Raw genomic sequence first — 19968 nt, 5'->3', positions numbered from 1 at the left:
AACTAAATGAACTCAGCTGCTTTCTATTCTTAGACCTGAACAGACATACTCTTGTTATTAATAAGTTCTGTCACAACTTCCACTTTGAATTAAACTTGTTCCTCTATTTAATCTTCAATTGACATTTAACGTCCTTCTGCTTTCAGAGCTGCTCTCCAAACTGCCCTTTACACCTCTTTCAGTAGATCTGCATTTGACTGCCGCTTCTACTTCAGCTGTTTCAGTATTTATTCTTCTTACTCTTTAACTGACATTTAAGCTTCATTCAAGGATACACTTAACCTGATACTTCAAACCCTTTCAGGTCTCAAGGTTTCATCTTTGAACATCAACAAAGGGGCGCCGGTTTAACTCAGCGGGTACATTGTGCGTCAGTGTACAGAGCTGAGCGGCGGCCCTGGACTCGCCTTTAACCCTCGGCCCTTTGCCGCATGTCATCCACACTCTCTCCTCCCCTGTTCCCGACACTATCCACTGTCCTTTCTCTCTCAATAAAGGCATAAAAGACAAAAAAAGACATCTTTAAAATAAAAGAACATTAACAAACATAGAGGCCTTCAAACTTTGGTCATACACCGTTAGCACGGCTGCTTTCAGTGTTTACACGTCAACAAGCATCTTCATGTAGTTTATGAATCCTTTCAGGACTTTCACTTCAACTGGAACTTTTGTATTTTTCCAGCTACGCTTTGACTCACGTTTTAACACATTAAACTTAGATTTAATCTCCTTTCAGAGCTGCCTTTTTGTTTTCTTTCACTTCTATTTGCTGTTTCAGTATTTCCACTATCTCCAACTGACAGTTCAGATCCTTTCAGGCCTCCGTCTTCACATTTGAACAGCACAAAAAGACTCTTTAACCTCTTCTGTTTTCCAAAATGACCATAAAATCAAGAGTGACATTAACAATGCAACTTAAAACATGTAAAAGATTGTGTCTTACTGCAGCTTAAAGCAGTCTAAAACACTCAGTCTGACCAATTATCAATGTGTTATTGTATTAAGGACGATACATTATTAATAGCAACACATTTCATCTTCTGATCCCCTCCTCCTCTAAAACCCTCTCACAACCCTGAGGGGATTTCCAGCTGAGCGCTGAGAAACACTGAAATGAGCTGATGATTGTGGGCAGCGAAAACGAATTAAAAAATCATCTAGTAAAAGGACAAACGTCTCCTTTAGGTGTCGGCTGCGAGGAGGCCGGCGGCTGTGACGGATCACCGGTTGAAGTCTAGTTTACACCGAACAATAACAGCTCCGTCAGTGAACTCATAACGGCCCTGTTTCCTCTGAGTTGGACTCGTCTGCTCGGTGTTATTCATTCAGGTCGGCATGTCCCTCCGCCTGAGGAGGGGTGAATCATCCTCGCGGTCACTCAGCAACAACCAAATATTGTCTCGTTAATGATCGAGAAATGTAAACGCTCACTCTCGCTTGCTGGAGCACACACTGGCGCTTATAGTGAACAAAGTCAGCGATAAAACGTCTTTAATGTTAATAGAACGTCTTTTACCTCATGCTTTGATGAAATCGGAGATAATGACCTCAGAAATAGCAAATACTGTCATTCTCCCTGCAGTGGGAGCCCAATTTAATCCTGACCTTCTCCCAGAATGGAAGCATATCACACACATGGATGGATTTACACGACCGGGGGTATTACATGATGTCCCCTGATATTTATACCCACTGTGAGAGTCTGTTTATTCTACGTTTGCGTCTTCTTAGAGGTTATAAACCAAACTCTCTTGGCCGTTTGACCCCCCGAGCTGAGCAACTTATCAGGAATACTCGCTGCGTTTGACCTCTGAAACAAACACAATATAAATAACAATGACTCTCTCCGCTCCCGCTGTTCATCACGTCTAAATAGCAACTGTTTCTAGGACAGGGGGTCACCTGCTGCATGGCTGAGCACGAGCCAGGGGCCTTTTAGCGCCGCTCCCAGAGGGGGCTAACGTTTAGCCTCTGTTAGCAGCTGCTCTGAGCTGTGACTGCTACACAAACAAATGAATGAGGGACAATGGATAGAAAGTCAGGAAGCTAAACACTACTTCACTGTGATCTGGCTTTGCTTTGCTTTTGGTTTCGACTCAAATTGGCAGCCATTCGGTGCTTGTCATCCCAACTCTCTCTCTTTCCTATTTCCTGTCTTTCTTTAGCTGTCCTGTCCAACAAAGGCATAACACCTGTGAAAAACTGTGTTTTTATTGGAGTAGCTTGTTAAAAGAGTTCCTTTAAGTGTTTGTCCTTGTTGCTAACACCGCTAATGCTAGCTCCTCATTTTTCCCTCCATTATTCTTCATAGGCTGTTCAGGCTGTCAAAAATGTAAAACGCTTCACTGCTTCCTGTTTGACAGGAGATGATTTCGCAAGGAAAAACTTACCAGACAGCAGGTGTCTAGAATAGAAATGTAGAGTCTTTTGTGAATCAGCTTTTGAATAAGAAATGTGCTTCTTATTCCGTGAATATTAAATACATATTTAAACCTAACAAAGGCATTTAAAGGCCAACCATGCGCCATTAGCACTACCTGATGCCTAAATGTAAACACAGATTTTTAGGTGTACTTTGACTTTAAAGGGATAGTGTGTGGATAGTCTGTATGTGCTACATACAGTAGATAACAGTCAGCACGGGCCCTGTAAGGAGAAGCCGGCTGGAGTCCCTACACGGAAGCTAAGCTAAGCACCGCTGCAGACGGCATTATGTCTTACTCCGCACATCAGCCCTGTATATCTTCGCATGCAGCCCACGGTATCGGATCAGCTGCTCGGGTCAGTGGTGTGCAGCAGGGACAACAAATGAAACGACAAAATGATATTCACGTTGGAGACTGAAAGACGTTTAAAGACTTGACCTAAAACCAACCTGCACTTTCAGATCCAGTCTCACGGTCACTTAAAGCAACATTAAGCCTCTAAATCGGACTTTATTAACAATGAACATGGTCTCTGTAATGCATACTGTACATTTCTTTAGAAGTAGAAGACATACTTTATTAGTCCCCAAGGGGCTTTTTTCCACTCCGTTATTACAAACATAGGCCCAAAACACAGATATGCACAAACAGGACCCTATGGATGTGCATTAATGGAGAGATGTCAGCGTTAGGAGGCTGCACATGGACATTCGCCCCAGGCAGTTGGGGATTCAGTGCCTTGCTCAGGAAAGGAACAGGCACCTCTTCATTTACCAGCCCCAGTTTCAAACTTGGTCCGCACTGGGACTTGAACCAGCCAATCTCCAAGTCCCTAGCCTGAGCTGCCGTCTACCCCTTTGCACTCTCCCATCATCTTGCACATTCCTGCTCAAACTGTTGGTAAAAAAAACCTCACTCTGATTCTGCAGTCAAACAGGAAGTGATGTAAACGTGTATCATGTGAAACATATAATAAACTATTTACTATCCAAATAGGGAAGCATGCTAACGCTACGCTACATGTGTACTATGAGTCTAATTGATTTGCCTCAGTGGAATTTCCTCTCTTTATCACCACTGTGTGAAACAGCTCATCGCAATCACATGACACTGATAATCACTACAGCTGCTTTACATACACTGAACCAGTATGACATGCAGTCGTGCAAATAGTGATTGTGTGAACATAAACTGGTCCTTTCAGCCTCAAATGACTCCGACAGTGGCGGTGCACTACGTTCACTTTATTTGCCTGAGTTATATTTGAATGCCGGTTATGTAACGCTGATATGCAAACAGGAAGTGATGAACAGGATGTGACGGAGAACGAAACAAAGACGAGATGTGAAATAAAAACTGACAGGGACTCGGCTCAACAACCTCAGACAGTTTTATCTCTTTGGTTTGGTTTAAGATTCAAAGATCGGCTGGGCTGAGAAATGTTTGGTGTTTTAGCATTCTGACAAAATATTATAAGACTTGAGAGTTTGAAGTCTGAATATTAAAAACGTTTCACATTAATTGGAAGAGAAAGTGTACATTTGACCAAATCTGCCTGTTGTAACTTTCATTATGTGACTGATTTAACATCGTATAACCATCAGTAATATTTAACCAAAAACTCTCACATCAGAGTTCCCTCGTGGCCTTTTTAAAGAGCTTTCACCTGTATCTCATCGTCTTCAACAGTGAATGTGAAAGTTTTGTATTGGATCATTGATCGTTGATGATGGACAAAATTGTTTCCTTAACATGCCTTAACCCATGCCTAAAAGCCTTTCATTTGAAATTCATTAAAAACTGGTTACATACCCTCCCCATATGTTCAATATGACCCTAATTAGAACATTAAACTGCCATGTTTGGGTCACATGATGATTATCATCTGTTTGATCGGAAAGAGCAGCTCGCTGCGCCTTTTTTTTCTACTGTTGTTAAGGCAACCACCAAATCATTAGCTGTCATTAACCGTTATATGGTAAACTGACAGAAGGCTCGCCTCTCCTTTCATCCGATTGGACAATGAGAAAAAACGCCCATGACGTCGGGCGCATTTCTGCTTTGAGTTGTTTTTCGAGGCGCTCAGAGCGTTTCCTCAAAAACGCGAGGCACACTGAGCGGAAAAACTCTAGGTGCTCTCATTGAAAACAATGACAAAAAAGCCCCCAGCTGCTAAAACGCGTCCTGTCTGATCGAGCACTAACACTGTTCGATGTGGATGTAAGCTAAAAACAAACCAGATTCATTATTTTTAAGGATCAGTAATGAACGTTTACGATCAATTTTTACATTTATTATAACCTACTTTCCTTGTGTTTGAATAGGAACAATGGAGCCTTTAAAGGTACAGGAAAAGGTGGATATTTGCCTCTATACAGAGACAGCATTAGAAGCTTAAAGGCACATTTTAAGAGCATGTTTTAAGTACAAGTGAAGGCATTGTGTTTTTATAGGTACTGTTTCAGTTAAGCTTGTGAGAGGCTACAACGTAAAAAAGTGAATGAAAGTGCTCTGTTAGTTTGACCCATCCTTTGCCCCTGACTGCCACCCCGACCTCACATCAGAACAATAAGCTACAAGAGAGTGACCAGACATGATGCTTCGGGGGTCGTATTTTGAAGCGTTGAGACACTGATTACGCTGCCGTATTTGACGACTTGGGGCGTGAGAACGGGCTGGAACATTTAGCAGCTGCTTAGAAGAACGGGCAACATTGAATTTAAGCCAAACTCAAACTAAGGATTAGGTGAGAGCACAGACACGACATGTCATAGCTGACTCAAACATGCTCCTTCTCTCCTTGGGGAACTAATGACGTCCTCTCATGCTCTCCTGCTGCTCCTTCGCAGAGGGGAGGACCCACGGAGCAGGAAAGCTGATGAGCATGCAAACGACAGAAAAAAAGAGAGAGACAAAAGAGGAGAAATGAAAGCAGAGAGTGATATGTGTCATTTGGTGATGTCATGCGTCCAAACGTCCAGGGTGACAGCGGCGGCGGTAACGGCCTGAGTCAGAGGATGACATCAACGCTGCGAGCTGTCAGACAGGTTGTGAAAGGGCTTAGTGCCACGCTCCCATTGTTCTGAGGTTAATGCTGTTATTCAGGCCGCCACCGGGCCTAACATTTGTTAATCTGACCTAACACACAGTTAAACACAGCACAAAGACACACAAACATTTAAAGGCCAGCGGAGAAAAAACACAGCAGCACAGCTTTTTGAATAGAAAGAAGAAGCAGACAGTTTGAGTGAGGTCAGGCTGTGAACATTTACAGCCGACAGACTCTACAGAGGATACACAGCTCGGATTCATTAGTGTTTGGCTGCTTCATCGTGCAGAATCATGTTCAATATGAAGTGTACACAGACGTTACATTCATTACAGGATCAGATGTTTTATATTCTTCTTTTTGAAAACCAACAACAGACTAAGTGACACGTTCACTGGAGAATCCAAAGGGAAGCAAACTCTGTGCTCCTTCAAGGCAACGTGTCTGCCCGTCCAAATGACACTGATATGGACAGTTCTCATCATCTATGCATTCAGAGAGCACACTGCAGGTTATGTGACAAAAATTAACAACCTGTTTCTCCCTTTCCATCCACAGTGTAAGGGCAGCCGAACTGAAGATGGAAGAGAGGGAGAGGTTTGATCGGTTGCTCGTTCCGAGCTGTTTGCATGAAAAGGACGACAGTGGCGAGGTTTTCTGAATTGTGCCTCATTATGTGAGAAAGAATTGAGAGATGGACGAACACAAAGTAAGTTTTGGTCCTTTCATGAGGACAACATTAAAAACATCACAAAGTGAGACCTTCAAGGGGGGCTGGTTTCCCAGGGAGCACCAACCGGGATTTCAACGTTGAAATGAGGTCCAAACATCTGAGACCTCATTTCAATCATTTTTCAACCGGCTAAAATACGGTTACGACATCAACTGTCAGAAACACATTATTGTTTTATAATTTTGTTAATTTGTTTTAGTGCTGAAAGGGTGACGAAAGTGACTTCTGTGCATCTCTGAAGGCAGAACGACCCCTGGATGCTGACGCAGTTCATTCATACCTGACGGAGAATGTCAACCTCAGGAGACCTCGGTGGCTGACGGTGATGAGTGCTGGGTTGAAAGTGTCAAATTCTTGAGGATATATCGTCCGTCCATGAATATACGTATATGAATGTCATTTCATTCAGTAGGTGTTGAGGACATCAGTGGATGGCCAACAGGTCTATCTTTGTACCTGGGGATCTGGATGACACATGCCTGATCAGCTTTCATCCATTATTTCCACAGTTAATGCTTCTAAATGGTTCAAAGCTCTCTCACTAATGTGTTTAATAACCTGTCAGCCTTTAGGCCGTGAATATCCAAAATGATATTCACTGACGTAAAAACTACGCAATATAGAAAAGTTCAACCAGCAGACATCCAGACGCGCCAGGGGAAGAGAGGAAGCACTGGCTGAGAGGAGGATGAGTAAAGGCAGAAGTGACAGACAGACAGAGAGACAGACAGGTCATACTCTCCAGCCCCCACACTCATTCAAAATGCAGCTCACTGTTATATTTTCCAACCACACAATCCCCTCTGTAGAGACCCTCTCTGACAGAACACAGCTTCTTTAAGGGCGGGTGGAGTTTCTTGTTTGTTCACCTCTCACTGTACTTACTCAGAATTACAGATAAGTAGAGACAACATGAGTCAGTGGGCATGTTTACTCTGACGTGAGTCACTGTGGGGTTAAACAGGCTGGTTTCATCCTTCCTGGTTTTACACCTGTAGAGTTTCACAGGATTGCAAAGGGTGTGAATCGGGGTGTGATGTCACAGGGATGATGTCACCTCTCAAATGGTATAAATATCCATTATGTTGTCTTCTTGTTTGAAACTCTAAGACGATATGTTTAGGGTCATTATCCTCCTCTGTAGAGTCACCACACCATAAATAACATGAATAAATAGATGACATCATGTGAATCAACAGAAAAGATGACAACACGCTGAATAAAAGCAGATTTGTTCTGTCAGAGGCTCCATTTACACATTCAGGCTCTTAAATAAAAACCTGTCAACTCAAGGCTGCAGCGCCCCCTGCAGGAGAGGGCTATAATCACCCAAACTGCTTTGAAAAGAAGAGAGAGGCAACATTTGATGACTATATAAATAAAAGATTAGCAAGATATTTCAAAGCGTGATCATAAAATGAAGCAAGAAGGCATCAAGGTAATATAACGTAACATAAATATTTGACCTGCAGTGACGTGTGTGTTTAAATAGATTTTTCAGTCGACCACATCAAGGTCAGTTTTTGGTCTCTGCCAACTCCTGAGTGAGATATCTGGTTCTAAAGCTGCTAATTGTTTTATAAAAGCCTTTTTAGTAAATACAGCTACCAACAATGAGTTGCTGGGTGCAGTGAGCTTGAACTAAAACCGTACATTTTCCAGCCCGAAAACCAAAAAATTACTGCTGGCAAAAAGCCTGAATTGCTTTAGGAAGTTCCAAATAAATCAATCCTAAGTGTTAAACTGGCAGCCATGATAAAAGTTGGTTAAATTCTCTGAATACTAAGGAAAGGCTCTTCAATGCTTCCTTAACAGCTGAAGATAAACAGGAAATGTGGGGGATGACATGCACCAAATGATTTGGTGGACCGGGAGTCAAACCTGCAATCAGTGCGTCAAGGACTGTAGCCTCTGTATATGGGGCACCTGCTCTACCAACTGAGCTAACCCAGCACCCCTTCCTCAACTCCTTTGGCACAGGATACAGCACCCTTTGCAAAAAGAAAGGGGATAATGTCATCCCAAAGTGACGCACCATTCAGCTGTTTACAAAAACAGATGATCACCATGACAGCAGTAGATTTGGAGGTCCAACATTCAACAATTACTTTGATATGTTTTTACTAATGGGATTCACATTGATAAATATGTGTGGAGATGAGGGATAACATTCACTTCTGTGACTGCTTGCCTATATGTCTTTATTGATTTCATTTTTTGGTAATATATTAATACTTACGTTTAGTCTTTAGGAATTACAGATTTAGAAAGTAAGGCCGAAGTATCTAAGATGCACTTTTATTGTCCATCCTGAAAACACTGTGGCCTCACCACAGCGGACATTATATGCTGCTGCATCATTACATATCTCAGTGTAGGTGAAGTCGTGATCTCTTAGGACAGCTGCTGTGTAAACTCTCCTTCACATGTTTTCTTGAGGGCTGCACCGTGGTGCTGTCGGCTAACAGCGAGAAGGTTCCTGGTTTGAACCCCCAGTTCGGACAAAGTGGGCCTTTCTGTGTGGAGTTTGCATGTTCTCCCCGTGCATGCGTGGGCTTCCTCCCACAGTCTCCAAAGACATGCTTGTTTCAATGGTGATTCGTGAAATTGCTCATAGGTGTGGGGGTGAAAGGTTGTCTGTCTCTGTGTGTCAGCCCTGAGTCAAGGGTGTACCCCGCCTCTCGTCCAATGACAGCTGGGATAGGCTCCAGCCCTCCAGCGTCCCTGAATAGGATAAGCGGTATAGATTATGGATGGATGTTTTCTTGACCTCATGACATTGTCCATTGAGTCAAGGAAACATGTTGAGAAAAAAGCATAGATAGGAAGGTCATTTTTTTACCTTTCAACTGCAAGCAAAGGAATGAAAGTGGCTGGAAGAGCTCCAACTTTACATTACACATCTGACCCGTGTGACTCGGATTGAAGCCTCCTTAACATGTGGTTTAAACAATCCACAGAGGAAAAACTTTAACTCAATCTGAATGTCACTCTCCTTTGTTCAAATATTCTCTTCTAAATGCAATATTTCATTCTGCGTCGAGCCAACCCAAAGAAAAAAAAGCCTCTAACGGATCATCTGTCGCCTGCGTGCCTGCTTCTCTTAATAATTGATGCCTGCCTGGAATTCTGTTGTGCTTTTTTCTCCAAATTTCAGATCATTTATGTTTTTGTTTTTTTCTTATCCCAGTTGGTTTGTCTCCACGGAGCTCGAAGCAAAAGTCACAACATTTGGATTACCACTTATCACACTCAGGCACGCAAGAAATTAAACCCCGGTGGCCTTTGGTGAATGCTCTGCTGGTCAGGGTCCTTTGCATTTCAGAGTCATTACATCGCTCTCCTGCACTGCTTGTCCCTGCGACCGTGTGCAGGAGCAACATTTCAGGAATAATTATCTTGTCCAGTCCCCAGACGCGAATATTTGTAGAGGGATTAGCTGTTTATTCCGAGGGCCAGGATTTTATTTGTCGCCGGATAAGTAGAGCAATCTTAAAAAGTCAAGAGGATCAGTTTGTGTTCGGCTGCGCGGAGAGCTCCCAGCGTTGGCACCGTCTCCCCAGAAATCAGCTCACAGTCTTTATTCTCCCTAATACATTATTGAACGCTATTTTTGCAGCTGCACTCCAAGAACAAAGGTACTGCGGTTGTCACTTTTAACTTCACAGACGGAACAGGGAGGATATTTTGGGAATCTTTTTTTTCTTTCTTCCTCTCACAGAAGTTCTCCAAGACTCGACTCCCCTGAAGCAGTTTTTGTCTGCGAGTATCATGAGTGTGTCGGGGGTCTTTAGTTATCTGTTGTTCAAAAGGGCCGTCATGCGTTAGGAATACACCCAAGCTTCAATTCAGCAAAGGAAATGTTATTATTAAAGAATTTCCTTAGTGAGTTTGATCTTTATTTCTCTTTGATTTCATTAGTTTGATCTTCAGTTGCTTCCGCCTCATGTTTTCCTGTTTCATCTCCTCCTCCTACTTGGCCGACACATCAGCGCGTTAAGTCCAAATAGCACGGCTGAATTATCCTGCTTCCTCCCTCCTTTTTCAACCAGACTTCAGATGTCTTGCAGAGTTACTGGGATGTTACGCTGTCACTGTGCAAGTCTGGATTTTAGGTTACAAATCCTCAGAGCCCTGCAGACCAACCAAGCGAGACCCTGAGTCACCGACTGCACAGTGTGTGTCTGTGTGTGTGTGTTTCTGAGGAGGGAGTATGACTGTAAGAGGAGAGAAGACTCAATTAATGCCTCACACAAACAAAGCAGCATCCAGCGCCGTTCTACGCCAGGAATAAAATAAAGACATGTCTCCCTGCTCAGTGTTTGTTTACAGATTTGGTCTGAAACCTGTGCTGATGATTAATTACACAACAATTATTACAGCTGTCAGTTCACAGAGGGGTTATCATCACGAAGCACCAGGAGCTAGAGGAGGTGCACAGGGCCTGTTAGAGTCGTCAGATGAGCGAACAGAGGGAGGGTTATTTACCTGATAGATTTTACAGCACAGAAGGTCCCAGCAACCTTGGGGTGCATTCCAACATGAACATACATCATTACCGTTCCTCTCAGACTGAGCCATGGACTTTAGAAATGTTAATAATAATGTTCAGATAGATGGATTTTGTAACCCTTGAACAGAGCCAGAGCCTGTTCCTCCATTTCCAGCCTTTATGCTAAGCTAACAACCTGCTAAGTGTAGCTTCATATTCATTGTACAGACTCGAGAAGAGTATCAATCTTGTTTTCTAACAGGTGATTTCATACGTTTCCTAAAATATCAAGTTAGTATTGATTAATGAGTTAGGATGATTGATTAGCTTCTCAGAAAGACTGGGGGAAAACAGCTAGCTTGTTTTAAAAACAGCACAACCTCTAAAGCTCTCTAATTAACACAATTTGAATCTGAAATGTAAAAATAGCTATTTGTCATTTTCAGAGACATACTGTGGTGTTACTATTTTGCAAGGAACACTAGACATTAACATTTTCACTTGGCAGCCATATTCCTCTGATGTCATGCTCAGTGTGGGAAGCTAAGATGCTGCCATCAAAAGGTAATAGCCAGGAGGCAGTTGAATGCTATAGCTTTTGTCTAACAATAGCTAACAGGTTATTTTATGTCTAACAATAGCTAACAGGTTATCTTATATGTTTTTTAATGCGAGTTGCTACTAATGACTGTTTATAAAGATGGATGACATGTCTCCACCTCCTCTTGTACTCAAGTGAAGACAAAAAAAACCCAGAGCAGGTGCTAACAACCTGAACATTTAGGGCCGGAGTCTGCGCAGTTGAGATTGGCTGGTGGAGTTGCGCATTAACGTCCCGCCCCTTCCGCTAACCAAAACACACATTTAACTTACCAAAAACGGCAAATATGCCCCCACGTCGGGTTATTTAACAGCAGAGCAGCTACTTGTGTTGGTGTGAAGCAGATATTCAGTTATGAAAACCTCAGTGACTGTAGTGATTGTTATGTTATTGTTATGTTTCCTCTCACCGTTCTTCCTCTACTACCTCCTGCAGGAGCCGTATTTTTCAACAGAGCTGTCAATCATCCTTTTTACAGCATCAAATAACTAATTAGGCAGCAGTTTGTTATTACACAACTCTAAATTATATTTTAAAATATGCAGAAAATGTATATTCCTGTCTAGTTTATCCCTTAAACAAAATTCTAAATATTCTTTTCAGGAAATGTGCCATATTTATGTCAACATATTGAGATATAAAATAACTTATTGTGTTAAGGTAAACATGGACACTAGAGGGAACAAAGCCGCACCTTTCCAGTTACAGTCTTGTTAACAGTGAGGACACCCTGCCCCAGTCTCCTGCTGCTGCCCCAGTAGGGAACAATAAACAGGCGGCTGCATTAGGGACACTTTTTGTTGTTTGAGACTCCAGATAATCCCTAATAGTCGGTTACATCTACTTCTGAGGTCGGACTGTTCTCTGGTTTGTCCGCCTGCTATGGTTAGGGAGAAATGAAACCCAAACAAACCAGGTCCTTCTTGACATAACTGAGAAAAGATAACGAGCACAATAGCTGAAACTAGGTGAGGAACAGCAAAATACTGTTGCAGAGGAAGCTGTTTTGTGGAGAGACCTGTGCGTGAGTTAGAGAGGATAAGAGGGCCTCTACCTTGAATCCCTGGACTAAAATATATCTTTAAACTAAACTGTCAAGGTGCCCCTGAGGAGAAAAACAAGTCCCGACAGAGCCACTCCGAGACAGAGGGAGCAGAGCGATGACCGCCTCCTTCGAGAACATCTGTGTAGGTGATTAAAAAATTCAAAGCCCCGATAAAAAAAACAAAAAGCTTTTAAAAGGTCACTTCCAGGACACGTCCAGAGCGGTGACCAGCTCCTAACTCGATCCTCTTCACTGCTCTCCGAGTTTTGAATTTTCAAACGACATGTGTTATGTATTCCCAGATCCCCTCTGCAGCTGCTCCTGTGGTCGGGCAAGTGCTCTGGGCTTTGGTTTATGTAATGACTGCAAAGCAACACACACACACATACAGTACGGCTGAGTGAGTTGCTGCATGTCCAACATTGTGGCGAGCCGAAACAGAATCATTACAAACACTTCCACTTATTAACTTGGCATGCTGCTGGATGCAAGACTTTATTTCAGGACTTGCACCAAAGGAGAGCAAGAACGGCGAGTGGAGGCCAGAACCCTGTCACGCTATTAGAAACATATTTAGCACAAAAATATGAATAAAACATGAAAAGATTGTATCCAAATATAAAAGCATCTTTACTACAAGGCACTGTGAACTCTCAGAGCTTTGTGAAATTCATGCAAAACATGAGCATACTGGAAAAACTGACCACACATCAATTATGATCTTTAACTGAAGGCATCTTGCACATTAGCGCACCTGCCAATGCTCCGTCACACTTCCTTAAACCTCCACTGATCCTGTTGCTCAGAGATCTGTGTTGATTTTTATTACATAACAATGGAGAAAATCCCTCAGGCTGTGTGTCGTGTACACTAGCTTGTGACCTTAAACCCTCTCAGTACACGGGGTCAAAGGTCAGCTGAGGGCAATATGACACTCTGCTCCCATTAAAATGTTTACAGACACCATGAAGCGAACATGAACGCCGACATTCAGAGCCACTCTGTCAAAATAAATGAAAGTTGGATGGACCCTGCAGCGACTCACAGCCACGCTGCAGAACAAGAGCTCCACATAGTGGACGATGAAGCGTGTGCTTAAGGTGCAACTAAGCAACATGAATGAACAATGTTTCAAAAAGAAAATAGGAACAAACATCCCTGTTTACATTAAAGTTAAGTTATCTCCACACAGAGAGTCTCCATGTAAATAGTGCACATAGTCAGACTGCAGACTTCATCGCGTCGTCATCAAGACGCCTTCGCCAGAGTTTTCCCAGTTGTTTCCTGACAACATCAGATCTCGGCTCCGGATTGTGAATTGGAAAGACACAGTTTGATATTCAGTTGAGTTCACTCTCCACTGGTTACCTGTCCGGCCGTATACTTCAGCTTCAGGTCTGTAAGAAAGAAAGACAGTGTTGAGCTTTAGAAGAACATTAACTAAACATCTACTATTTCAGGACTAGCTGATTGCCTGATGATGCAAAAGAGGCAGGAAAATCCTGGACAGGTATTTACGATGCCGTTTTAGGGCCATTGGGGAAATAAAAGGGAGCCGGGGGAGAAGAGTAATATTCCAAGAAAAAACTTAAAAATTCCAAGATTGGAGTTGTTAATTTGCCAGAAAAAAAATGGTACATTTCTGAGAGTCATACATTTGCAATAAACAGTAAAAAGTGAAACATGGAAAAAATGTTTATAGGAACATTTTTGAGCCATAGGTTGGGGTTCGCAGCCCCCTCCCTCTCGATTCACCTGTTTCTCTTCAGCGCTTTTGCCACTACTGATGCCACTACTGTTGCCACTGTTGCCACTACTGTTGTCACTACTTGTTTCCACTACCTGTTGCCACTACCTGTTGCCACTACCTGTTGCCACTGCTGCTTACACAGGAGTGCATGGCACTGAACTCGGAGCATATTTAGCCTATTTTCTCTGCGCACAAGAAGCAGACTTAATAGCAGAGAAAGATTGAGCCTCTGCTGCAAAAACACAAGTTTCTCCGCTCCCAATTTGCCCCAGGGGTTACGATCAGACATGAAAGTTACTCTACGCACTCATGGCGGCTACTAAAAGTAAACAAACCGCGCGTAACGGAAATGACTTTAAACACTCCTATTAAAACATTTTCCTTGTTTTTGTTAGTAATAAATTTGCTAGTTTATTCTTGCAAATTACCAGTTTAATCTCAGAGATATCAGAGGGGTTTTTTTCAGTATGAATTTTAAAGTTTTTTCTTTGAATATTTCTCTTCTCCTCCGGCTGCATTTTGTTTTTAAAATGGCCCTTATACGCTGTCATAGGTATTCTGCTATCAGCACTAGCATTACTGTTTCAGGAAAAAATAATGTGTGGAATAAAAATGATCTGTCATTGGTAATTTATTTGAAAACCTTGTCGTTGAAATGCCTACTTACAAAACCCTGTATAAGCCTATATTTTAACATCTTGTAAAATAGTTTGCTGGTACTTTTCACTATTTTATCAAAGTGGACTTCTCATATGATTATGGCTGTGTTCAAGTTATTCAGGTGCATTTTTGTCTGCTAGTTTGCCTTTTTTTATTCTAGTTTTAACAGTGGCTCATTGCACTAAAATTAGACGTCCTGTACATTGGGGCTTAAAGAGGACATTAAGACTTAATCTGCTGCTGTTGGTGAGAACTTAAAAAGAAAATCTGAAAAATGTGTGCTTCTGTAATTACAGGCAACATTCAGGACTGATCAAACAGTTGCCTTGATATACACTCTCTCACCTGGGCAAAGGACCTTTGTCAGCGAAGCCTTCACTTCCATGAGCTCTGGATTCTCCTCGGAGTCTTTGCTGGCGTGGAAGCTTGTGAAGTGAAGCGCTGGCCACCAGTCTTTCCTGGCAGCCATTTTTTCAGAGAGCGAGTCCTTCCAGTCTTCTCTGTTTTAATCCAATACAGAACAGGATTTAGTGCAACATTTAGTGAGATACAAGATAAAAAAGCTACAGTTTCTTTAAACATTAATCAAACTAGAACTTCAAATTCTCTAAATATTGTATACTTACTGTGATTGTAGTTTTTCAATAATGGCCTTTAAACGTTTCCACACCTCCAGGTTGCTCCCCCAACAGGCAAAGTCCAGCATTTCCAGAACAACTGCTAAAGCTTTCTGAACGTCACTATGTTTCCCTGAAAAAGACCAGAAAATGTTTCAGAAAAAAAGATTGCACAGAAGACATCTTTTCCAAAACCCTATGAAAACATTTTATATTAAAAAAACACATTTTTTCTAGTTAGGTATCACTGAATCAAAAGAAATTAATTTCATCAGTGATTATCCGGTAATATGTATAGTTTTGTTTTTACCTGAGTGAAGCAGGAGCGAGCTGTACTCCAACATTAACTCGTGGCTTGGGACTAAAACATGGAGGATCTGTGGTATAAGAAAGGACAACTTAAAAGGTTTATTTGACACAATGTGTTTTGTGTTTTTATCTGAAGATCTAAGAAGATCACCTAAAAAATCTAATGTCAATCTAATGTAATCCACTACACCAGCTCAGCCATAAGATTTGCTTTCATGTTGCCTGTAATGTACAGGCCTTTTTCTAAGCTGTCATAGAGTGAGTAATTCAATGATATTTCAGCATCAAGGTCATCATTGGTGGTGGGGCTGTACTGAGCCGCATTATATTCAGAGGTGTTTCTAATACTCTGGCCCGCTCATGTATGTAAACAGGGAGGGCAACAAATTAGAGACACATCTCAATATAATTGAGTTCAGTACAACCCCACCTTTAACTGTGGCTTCAGTAATGAACAGAATTGAATTTACACACTTCTGACTCTCAACAAAAGTCAACAAAAACTAAACTTCATAAAAGCAGAACCCATGGCAGTGCTGTTGTATTGAACAGCATTAGATTGTACAGGTGTACCTAATGTAGTGGCCGGTGAGTGTATATATATCCGAGTATTAAATGATACACAAAATTTTTAGCTGCAGTGCTTTTAATATACAGTTATACCTTTAAAACTTTGGTCAGCTTCCTGTCTGGAGTGTCGTGCAGCTTTAAGTACTGGTACAGATACACATGTGCGTTGGGATTGGGTGGAAAATTGCTGTCATAAGCGTAGTCATTCAGGACTTTCAGAGCCCCCTCGTGATCCTCGTAGAACTCCAGCATCTGTAAAGATAAATAATGGCTGCACATAAGGAGGAACATTTACCTTGAATTGGGTCTGTAATGTAAAAACAAGCCTACAAAGAACATTTCAAAAACATGAAAGGCAAAAGGTTTATTTCTAAAAGTGCAGTAGGTTTGGATTTTTTTGTAGATATTTGTCAATAACTATTGTAATATTGTTTTTCTTTTAGGCGCTGTCTCTTTAGCATTAAACCATACATTTTATATTTTCACTTATATGTGAGTAGTTTTTTTGTATTTCTCTAATTTTGCACTGTATTTTTGGAGCTATCTGGCACTATAATTTCCTTCTGGATGAATAAAGTTCTGTCTTAACTTTATAAAGCTGTTACTATGTTAATAAACAACTACTATCTTCTTCCTGAAAGCATACAATTTGGTTGCCCTATAATTTAGGGAAATGGAAGCAATAAGTTGATTTTTTATGAAAATAATGAAGATTATAAATCTTAATCAAGATTATTTTTCCATCATTCGAATACTTGTTACTGCACTAAACTAGTATTAAAACAAATATATTACTTTGATATATTCTGGTAGTTGTGAATGAGTTCTCACCTCAACATAACTGAGTATGAAAGGATCCCAGACACCAGGATTCCTCAAAATGTCCTTCAGATTCACTGAGGCCTGTCTGAAGTAGTTGTGCATGTCTTTGTTGTCACTGGAGTCGGGATAATCTGAAACAAAAGGATCAGTTCACAGGGTGCTGGTTTAGCTCAGTTGGTAGAGCAGGTGCCCCATGTATAGAGGCTACAGGTTCGACTCCCAGTCTGCAGATCATCTGCATGTCATCCCCCGCTCTCTACTCCCCACATCTCCTGTCACTCTTCAGCTGTCCTATCTAATAAAGGTAAAGCCAAAATCTTTTTTAAAAAAAAGGATCAGTTCACTTCTCATTCACATCATCTATTCCACTAGAGAGCTTTAAGTGAAAATAGTGGAGACACAAACAGACTCATCATATCTTTAGCTTCTTTTTTCAGTTATTAGATTTAACCTGTAGGTGGCAGTGTGACATCACACAAGAGCTGACAGCATGGCCGTGTTACAGACTCTTAAATATCGATGCTTTGGGTGTTAACAGGTGTATCCCCTTACCACTGTTGGCGTTTGTGTCCTTTTTGTCACACCAGATGATGTAATCCAGTAAACTCCTGTAGGCCTGGATCAGTTTAGTTCTCTGTAAGTGAGCTGCTGACTCCTTCCCATGCCTCCAACTTTCAGCAACAGACAGCTGGCGCTTCGCATCGTCAATGTGACCGTTAAGCAGCAGGTGGAATGAATGTTCCAGACAGATCTAGAAAACATAATTGATCTTAAATGTAAAAAGCAACTTAAATCTGTGTAATAAGGTCAATCAGGTTCATTAACATACCATCAGGTAATGTCTCACTCCCGAGTGCTTCATCCGTTCATAGATGTTGTTGTAGTCTTCCATCTTTGAGCGAGGGTGGTGATGAAGGATCTCAGCGCTGATTCTCCAAATAAGCTAGGGTTGGAATTTGCAAAAGGAGTGTTAATATCAAAGTTGTGGAAACTGGTCTTCATAACTTAAAGATTAATAACTAAATAATTAAATTGTGTTTTAGAAACAGGCCTTTTGTGGCAACAAAATTGAAATTGTATTATCAGTGCATAATCTATGACTACATGACACAAAAACATACGAACACCAAAACCAAACCTGCCTCTTTATACTGCTGAGCTGTGCCATTGGTTGTGTCTTCTAACATCTGTGGGTAACACGCCATATATTCAGCTGCCTCTTGCCACCTATGGTGCAGAAGAGCTTCTCTGATCTGCTCCAGACACATTCTGGTACTCTGATGAAACCCAGTTTCCTTTGGTTGCTCTTAAGATAAAAAAAAAGTTATTATTAATTAGATTACATGATTGGATTTGTCATAAACATTAGTAACTATTACATGTTTATAGCTTGACTGGTAATGGGTTTTTGAGGCTGATACCTATGTTGATATGCAAAAAATCAGATTACATCGAATTACTTACATAATAACATACACATTTGCTAGAAAAATTTTTTTTTTTATATATTTGTTTTATTACCTAAGTGTGTCTAATAAGTAATGGAGCTAATTCTGAATTAGCTGCAACATAACATTCATATAAAAGATTTCATTTATCAGCTAGCCAGACATACCATCTGCTATAAGTTAAAATTGGCTGATACATTAGCTAGAAATTAAATCAATCTAACTCAAATAGATTCTACATTCAATAGTGTATGTAGATACTGTATAACTCACCTACGCACAGAGGGTAACCCAGAGGGAGCTTTGATTGTTTCCCTCCTTTTGTAGAGTTGTCCTCTGAGGAGTCATCATCGTCCTCTTCGTCTTCAATAGGCCCAAGCTCTCTTTCCAAGTCATCCATGATCAACACTCAAGTAACCCAGCTGCCTTTTATCGCTTTCACTGACACTAAGTGTATAACTTCTATCTGCAAGGAGAAAAATGTATGTGTTCAGCAGGCAACTTGCTTGCAAGACATATAGATCATGACAAACACATATTATTTATGAACAATTATTTCAACTATTGATTGATTTGCTGATTATTTATTTTTTCTTATTGACAAAACGTCAAACAATAGTACCCAATTTGTTTAAGTCTAACAATTTAACCAATAAGCTTAGTCCCAAAGGTAGGACATGTACAAAAATGTAAGACTAGAAAACTCTCATACTTGAGAAGCAGGACCATGCATCAGCATTAAAAAATATACTGAAGTGATTATTCGATCAATAGCTGCCCATTAATCGATTGATTTCGTGTATTCAAATCATGGCTTAATCTACTAATTGTTTGATGGATTTGAGGCTAATCCCTACTTGGCTGGCTTGGAAATCTAACGTATACAAAGTTAAATTAATTTAGTCTGAAAAGCAAGCTTTTCACTTGTAAAAGAAACTGATCTCAGTTCCTACCTGGAGGGCAGCAACTAAAGTCAGACGTTTCTGAAGATATACGACGTACCCTGTGCTAAACTTTATCGGTTAGCCAGCTCGCTGACGTCCATGTCTAATTTACTGTACTTAAACAGACCTCTTTTGAAATCAAGTACATTGAGCGATGTCTTGTAATGTCGGTCACAGTGAATTTCCACGTTATTAACTATTGCCCACCATGTTTCTACTACGGTAACTCAGGAAGTAGAGATGAAAATTGGTTCATTGGTCGCTGTTGTCGGAAGAGGCGGGGCTTAGAGTTTCTTCTTCGCTTGTTTCGTCTTCGTCTTTGTCCAACCTGGTTTGACCTGAGGCGAAGAAGAGCAGTATCAGAAAATATTTTTGTTTCAGAAACTGGCCTTCTTCAAAATCAAAATCTTTTATAAATCACTTCTTGAGTGATTTAGTGTATATAAACTATGCAAACTACTTTATACCTGATGGTAGTATTCACCAAATACTGTTTACACAG

At 41.1% G+C, this 19968-nt stretch overlaps 1 protein-coding gene across 1 annotated transcript; it reads right to left on the bottom strand.

Moving 5' to 3' along the window:
• Positions 1–12881: 12881 nt before the first annotated feature.
• On the bottom strand, positions 12882–19583 carry taf1a (TATA box binding protein (TBP)-associated factor, RNA polymerase I, A). The gene is made up of 11 exons (XM_069657483.1): positions 19476–19583; positions 18796–18988; positions 18217–18380; positions 17904–18017; positions 17627–17825; positions 17084–17205; positions 16346–16504; positions 15684–15750; positions 15383–15506; positions 15102–15256; positions 12882–13743 (listed from the first exon to the last, which is right to left on the bottom strand). The coding sequence occupies exons 2-11, from the start codon at positions 18920–18922 to the stop codon at positions 13697–13699; spliced, it is 1278 nt and encodes a 425-aa protein (XP_069513584.1). The 5' UTR covers positions 18923–18988; positions 19476–19583; the 3' UTR covers positions 12882–13696.
• Between the last annotated feature and the right edge of the window lie 385 nt (positions 19584–19968).

This window comes from Semicossyphus pulcher, unplaced genomic scaffold (assembly GCF_022749685.1).
Source record: "Semicossyphus pulcher isolate SPU_LCO1_2020_fin unplaced genomic scaffold, fSemPul1.0.p SCAF_11, whole genome shotgun sequence".
NCBI lineage: Eukaryota > Metazoa > Chordata > Actinopteri > Labriformes > Labridae > Semicossyphus > Semicossyphus pulcher.
The sequence above is the reverse complement of the archived record's forward strand: the minus strand, read 5'-3'. Positions and strand labels throughout refer to the sequence as shown.

Excerpts from the sequence above, each read along its gene's own strand:
- taf1a (XM_069657483.1), bottom strand. The coding sequence starts at position 18,922 with ATGGATGACTTGGAAAGAGAGCTTGGGCCTATTGAAGACGAAGAGGAC. Across the intron at positions 18,018-18,216 it reads CAGCTCAGCAGTATAAAGAG|CTTATTTGGAGAATCAGCGC; the intron begins GCAGGTTTGGTT and ends TTCCAACCCTAG. Across the intron at positions 15,257-15,382 it reads ATTGAAAAACTACAATCACA|AGAAGACTGGAAGGACTCGC; the intron begins GTAAGTATACAA and ends GGATTAAAACAG.